Source organism: Lipotes vexillifer, unplaced genomic scaffold (assembly GCF_000442215.2).
Source record: "Lipotes vexillifer unplaced genomic scaffold, Lipotes_vexillifer_v1.1 scaffold591, whole genome shotgun sequence".
Classification (NCBI taxonomy): Eukaryota; Metazoa; Chordata; class Mammalia; order Artiodactyla; family Lipotidae; genus Lipotes; species Lipotes vexillifer.
The window spans coordinates 2,698,073-2,704,677 of record NW_006791954.1 but is presented as its reverse complement, the minus strand read 5'-3'; the positions used below and the strand labels follow the sequence as shown (position 1 = coordinate 2,704,677).

General features: G+C 56.5%; 1 protein-coding gene across 1 annotated transcript in view; it reads right to left on the bottom strand.

Moving 5' to 3' along the window:
* Positions 1–3,049: 3,049 nt before the first annotated feature.
* Positions 3,050–6,605, bottom strand: part of COPZ2 (coat protein complex I subunit zeta 2) — an 11,172-nt gene continuing 7,616 nt past the window's right edge. Inside the window, exons 7-9 of the mRNA XM_007465119.1 lie at positions 6,002–6,053; positions 5,361–5,399; positions 3,050–3,386 (exon numbers count right to left, since the gene is read on the bottom strand). Coding sequence (XP_007465181.1) covers positions 3,339–3,386; positions 5,361–5,399; positions 6,002–6,053 — 139 coding nt within the window. The 3' untranslated portion in view covers positions 3,050–3,338. The remainder of the gene's footprint in view (positions 3,387–5,360; positions 5,400–6,001; positions 6,054–6,605) is intronic.

Genomic DNA, 6,605 nt, shown 5'->3' with positions numbered 1-6,605 from the left:
CTTTCCCTAGTGCCAGGCTCCTGGCAAACACTCAAATATTTGAGTGAATGAATGAACGAGTGAACGAACAAACGGAATGCACGAATATTGTTAAATGAATGAGACCCAGTTTGGAGGGAAAGGGAGGTCCATAGGGTTGTGTCCAAACTGCTTTGGGTAGATTATTCAATTTTGCCTACATCAGGTTTCGGAGTTAAAGGGTATCTACAGGGAATTAGGGGTAGGATTTTTTTTCTCTGTAGAGTTTAAAGGGAGATTGTGAGCACGGAAAGTTTGAGCCTTAGGCCGGTCTCCAGCTCATCCACCTACCCACTCCCCAGGGCTGTTTGGTCCCACCTTAGCCAAACTGAGCCGCGAAGCGGACACCGTCTCGGCAGCTGTCCAGGCAGAGGGGAGCCATCCATCACTGTCTGGATGCAGACCAATCCGACCAGCTCTGCCTTCCTGCCAGCCAATGGCCGGAAAGCAGGGGGCGAGAGGAGCCAGAGAAGGGGCCACCAGCTCAGAACGGTATAAAGGGGGTCAGAGGGCCTGGTGGTACTGCCTCTGTGTCCCTATCCTGGTCTAGGTGTGACTATCGTCCCCCCTGCACCCGAGCCCCGGGCCAGTGCTTCAGTGTGCGTGCGCCCTCTGGCTGGGCCCGGGCCCCTGAGGTCTCGGTTTCTGACGTGCCCCGGTCCCAATTCGGCAGGAGGAAAGGGGGCGCCCTGAAGCCCCTTCCCCACAGATACTCGAGACCCGCCGGGTCGCCCACGAGGGCAGAAAGGCGGGGAGGAGCCCCAGGGTTGAGAGCAGACGGGAAGGCAGGCCCCGGGGCCGCTCCCGCCAGGAATGGCCGACTGCCCTTCCCAAAACCTGGGCCTGGGCAGACGGCGCCCCTGCCCAGCGTGCTGCGCGCCCCAGGGGGTGGGGGCGCCGGGGCCAGCGGGCAGAGCTCGAGGCAGACGACCAGACCCGCCGTCCTGGCGGCTCCGCGAGGCTGCAGGCGCCGAGAGGGGGCTGGGGCTGCAGCGGGCCCTCCGCCTCAGCCAGGGAGAGTCGGGCCTGCAAATTTGGCGTCGGTAGGAAGAGGCGGCGACCCCAACCCTGCCGGCGCTCCCCGGAGACCCGCGCGGTTAAGCGCAGCCCTCTCCCCTACGCGAGCGTGGGTCGGCTGCTTGGCTGCAGCCCCCCTCCCCAGAGTCCTTTGGCCACAAAGAGCGAGGACACCTCTCTGGTGGCCTCCCCGCATTGCCATGCCCCCTCGGCTCATTCTTCCTAACCCCGCACTGTCCCTGTGTGGGCGAGGGGTTCGGACGGCCCTTGGGTAGGGAGCGCGGGAAAGCCGCCTCGCTCCAGCAGTGCCCGCTCCTGAGTCCGGCTCTAAGGAAACTGTTGTAAATACTTTAACCTTTCAGAGCCTCGGTGTGCCTCTCGGTAAAATGGGGAAGCACCGCATAGTCCACAGCATTCGGTGAGCCAGTTTGTGTGGCGGCCGGGCCTTCCCATTCCAGTCCCTGCACTACTGGACTTGCAGCACCCGAGAGGGCGCGACCGGATTGCTAGGAAGCGAATTTGCCCCTCCGGTTCTTGCGGTCGTTTAGAGGCGGTGGATGGAGCCGGGCACCGGATAAGGCCGAACATTCGCCAAAGTATTTCTGGAAAATTTCTCATTTCCCGTCGCCACAATGGGCCCCGAACTCTACAGCATTTAATTGCATACTCTTTTTTTCCCTTTCGGAGTTGCATTATTTGGTGGAATGGCTGTGTACAGAGTGTTTATAATCTGTTTACATAACTGTATATTTATCATTTTCTCTAATTGCAAAAGTAGTCATACCCATTATAAATATCCAGTTCTGGAGAATTTTATAATGTAGGACGTGATAACCCGCAGGGACTCTCTCTACTAACACCCAGGGTTCGCCACTTACAGCAGCGTCACACTGAAATTCGCGAGCCACAGCTGGAGCAGAGCTCGCAGGGCGTATCCAGCCCGCTGGTTGCTAGAGCAACGCCCTGCCTCGGAGTTTGGAGGCCAGAGATTAACTCGCGGGAGCAGGGGTCTGTCCCCTCCCTGGGGGCGGAGTTAGTAGGGGGAGCGGGACCCGGAGGGAGCGCGTTTCCCACCTATCCCTCCAGGTGGCGCTATAGGATCGTGGATAAGGTCCTGGGAATGGGCCCCCCGCGGCGGGGGGCGCCGAGGGGCGGAGCCAGGGTGGGGCGTAGACTTGCGTTGCATTTACCTAGGGATTGGAGGGAAACGAGCTGTACCAGGCGGAAATGTTAGACACTCTCGGGTACTTCTGTACGTGACGCAGAAAGTGTATATGTCAGAGAAAGAAACGGAGAAAGGGGCGGTTCTAGAACGGGGAGAGAAAAGGGGAGTCGTGTACCCCGAAAGTCACTCCATCCTTCCCATTTGCCTATAGAATGCCCCTCCGCCCGTCTCCCCCTTTGGACCTGCAATTCTTCACACCCTCGAGCGCACTGGGTGCTCTGGACACAAATACAAGGCGGGAGCTGGCCGGTGCTTCCTCACCCCTAGTATCTGGGCCTAGCCATGGCAAGCTTGCAGGGCTCTAGTGCCCAGGGTATATGCCAGCAGAGGAATTCCGCGGCAATCTCCCAGGCAAGCCAAGAAAAACAGGCGTGCTGTTCCTCAGTTTGTCCAGAGGAAACCTTACGCCCTTCCCTCCTGGAGGCTAAGAATGGAAAAAGCGAGAAGAATCCCAGCGGGGCCACCATGTGTGTACCATCTTTTGCTCTCCTTTCCCCCGCAAATGCACCATTCCTACCATCATGACTCTTTTACCCTGTCACACAATCATACCCAGCCCTCCACACCACATATAGGGCCCCAGTATCAATGTCGCACCCCCTCACTGTGTTAAATTGTCTCCTCTCCCCTGACCCACCCCTCTCCCCAGTCACACAACCACAAGGATACACCCTGGAACTGGGCATCCAGGAGATGAGCCCCCCAGAGGAGTGCAGAAGCCCTTATCAGAAACACCCCCCCCCCACACACACACACACACACTTCCCAGGTCAAGAGAGAAAGAGACCATTGGCAGGAGACAAAAGCAGGTTTATTTGGGCTCTGGGGCCAGGGATGCCTAAGGTCTGAGTTAAGGCAGCTCAGCTGGTTCTGAAGGCCCAAAGAGCAGGCCAGGACAGTGGTGACTCAGTGTTGAAGCCAAACCTCTGCATCTCAGAGTCCCTGGCCGGAGACCTTGGGAGTCAGTTCTGGGAAGGTCTGGGGATATAGAGGGGTCTCCGGTGTCCCCTGGGGTCTTTGTGCTTTTGCCAGGATTGGGAGAATGGTCTGGGGGCAGGGAGCCTTGAATGCACAGCCTTCATTTCAGTAACGACCATTTAATTTGTTCCTTGGCAGACTGAAGAACCTGGGTGGGGCGGGGGTGTGCAAGGTTGAGAGAATTACTGGGGAGGAATGACAAGTACATTAACACTGCAATGAGACGGGCGGAGCGCGGGGGCGGGGGTCTATAGCCTCTCTCTACGTGTCCCTATAATCCGCGGTCACTAGGTGGCAGCAGCTCATCTCTGCCTGCCTTAAGTGGGGCCAGGCCGTCAAGATGGGAAGAGCAGCCGTAACTGGCTGCAGCCAACAACCAGCCCAGGCCAGAGCCTGCCCAGCTCTCCGCTCCTGCATCTGCAGCCCTGGGTGTGGCAGCGGCCCTGACTCCCCACACCATGCCATTCAAGCTCCCGCCCACAGTGCCACGTCCAGGCAGAGATGGGCCCAGGCCTGACACTTCCTGTGCCCAGACACCTCAGTAAACCCCTAGCTGTGGCTTTGGCTGGCAGTAGGTCCTCAACACCCCACCCCAACTGGCTGCTGATGTGGCACAGCTGGCAAAGGGCTCCTGGGCAGACCCTGCTGAGGGTCACCTGCACTCAGATGTGTTCACTCTAACATCCTGCTGAGGAAACCGCCTCAACCCCATGTTTACACAGATCCATACGACTGTGCACACACCATGCCAACATGGTGGGAACCCCAGGTATGTCCCTCAGGTTGTCCCTCCAGCCATCAAGCCTCATTCCCTTTCGAAGAAGGTCAATCCCACACTGTATGTCCCTTCCTCCTGCCCACTCCCCCTCCTCTCTCAGGGACAGCCTGGCCCTGGAGTTCTCCTGCTTCTCTCGGCAAAAATCTTTCTCCTCGTTTCATCTCCCATTCCCTACCTGCAACTTCCTCGGTTTTCTTTACTCAAGAATTCCATTAAAAGTGCTGTGCCTTCGTTCTTTCCCCCTTTGGAAAACAGGGTCTATGCCAAGAGCTCTCCATGCATTAGCTCATCTAATTCTCTATGATAACTCTATGAGGAGTGTCCTGTGATTATGTGAGGCCCAGAGAAGTTGAGTAACTTGCCCTAGGCCACCCAGCTTGTAGGTGATAAGGCACAACATACATCCTGGGATAACTCACACCTGTTCTTATCCTGTTCTTATCTGCTCTGCTCATTGCTCCTTAACCTCTTTAGCCCTGAAAATTGCCATGCGGCTGCATTCATCTCAGCAGGGTAGGAGGAGGCATTGGGAACTGGGAAGAGGGAGAGGCAGTGTGAGCACGAAGGGCAGTCACAGGAAAGTGGGCACCACACCTGGGGCCCCACATAGGATGGTACAGGCCCATCTGAGCTTGGGCCACTACAGCAGGAGGTAGTTAGTGGCAGGGCAGGAAGCTCCATGAAAGCAGGATTAGTCCGGGCAGACAGACCTGCGGGCAGACAGAATGGAGGTCAAGCTTGACAAGCAGGAAGTTTGCACAGCTGGGAAACCAGTCAAGCCACAGATCCAGAAACCTCACCCCTGCCCCACATGCACTTCCAGATAGGACAGGGGTAGAGTTTGCCATAGTCAGGTCACTCGGGGACATGGTGGCAAATGGTGAGAATTAGATCCCATCATGGATTTAAGGGTCCCTTAACAATCTCAGCGTGGACCCTAAACAGCAGGGGTGAGGGTTTGGAGGAAAACTCTGTTTGGTATCCTTTCTAGGTTGGGGGAAGCATCAGAGGCCTAAGCCCCCAGATTGCTTTGGGGAACAAGTGACCCAGCCATCTCCAGGGTGGGCAGTTCATCCTGGGTTTTGATCCAACTATACCAAGCCAGGAAGCAGATAAGGTGAACTGCTAGGAAGGTGTCCATCATTTATTAATACCCAGCTCCACATCACCTAGGGGACCCTGGAAGCCTCCACTGACTGTCTCCAAGAGATGGCCTGACACTGTCATCCCTTCCCTCCTGCACCACTGACTTCTCAGCCTTGATAGCCCCACCGGGTCCCCCTGGGATGCTCTGCTCTCCTCCCACCAACGCTTTTCTGGCCAAGGCAGATGGAGGGGGCCTACCTGGGCCACACTGTGCTCAGTTAAGCCGCTGTCATCCGCCTGCACGGAAGCAGAGTCAGGGTGGTCAGGCCAGGGCGAGGGTGTTGGGTGAAGAAAGAGAGGCGAGGGCAAGGGGCTTGGGGGTAGTGGCGGCGAACAGGTGCAGTGATCAGGGGATCCAGAGCTGCACGTGTATATACCACTTAGTGGAAGTCCTAGAGCTTCTTGTTTGGCCCAAGGTGGGTGAGAGAGTGAGCGGGAATAAAGACGAGAGGAAAGGTTTCATCCAGACACGAGAAGCCAAACTGGGCAGGGAGGTTCTATCTATACACCCCCAAGGCCAACCTCAAGGCCAAGGCAGCCACCAGGTGTCTCTGTGAGGATTTATTTATTTCCCCAGTCTGTACCTCCCACTAGGGAGGATGGTGAGGTGTTTGTGATTCTGCAGGGGGAGAGGACAGAGATATCTTTTACTAACTGACACTCCTCCAAACTGCTGGTCCCCCAACAAGTGCATCAACCCAGTGGTTGCTTCTGCTAGAGGAGCTTGGGTTCCCACCATCGGGGTTCTGGCAGCCCAGATACAGGGAGGACAGGAGGTGGAGAGGATGGGAAGGGCAGCCTGGAGGAGATGGGAGTGAGGGGGGATGGATGACTCTTACCCTAAAATTCACTTTCTGGATCACTTGCTGGGGGTCACTCTCCAGAATCACACTACAAGATGAGAGAGAAACGGGGAGGAAAATCAGCCACATGCTTCCCTCTGCCTCCGCTCCCTGCTAAGCCCTTCCCTTCCCCGCCGTATGCTACATTCCCCCTCCAAGGTACCTTCCTGCTGGTACTCAAGCCAGAACTCTCCCTCACCACGGAGCACCCTCAGCTCTGATTCTCCCACACTTCATCATCACCTCCCTGCTGATACTCAAGCCAGAACTCTCCCTCACCACGGAGCACCCTCAGCTCTGATTCTCCCACACTTCATCATCACTGGGCAAACACTCAGAGATCAGGTGAGGGCAGTCCAGTCTAGAACAATCAGGTTGTCAAAAAGCAGGGACTCAAAAACTGAGACCTCTAGAAAGTTCACTTCACCTCTGGGTCTAGGGATGGATTCAGATGCAGGGAAGGAAGAGAGGCCGCCCCCCCCCCGCCGGGGTCCCTATCTTGTTTCACTATTATTTTATGCCACAGGGTCATGCCGTACATGAAAGAAATGGAACTCCAAAAAATCAGAATCTACAGACCCAGTTATGGAGGCTTTCCTCG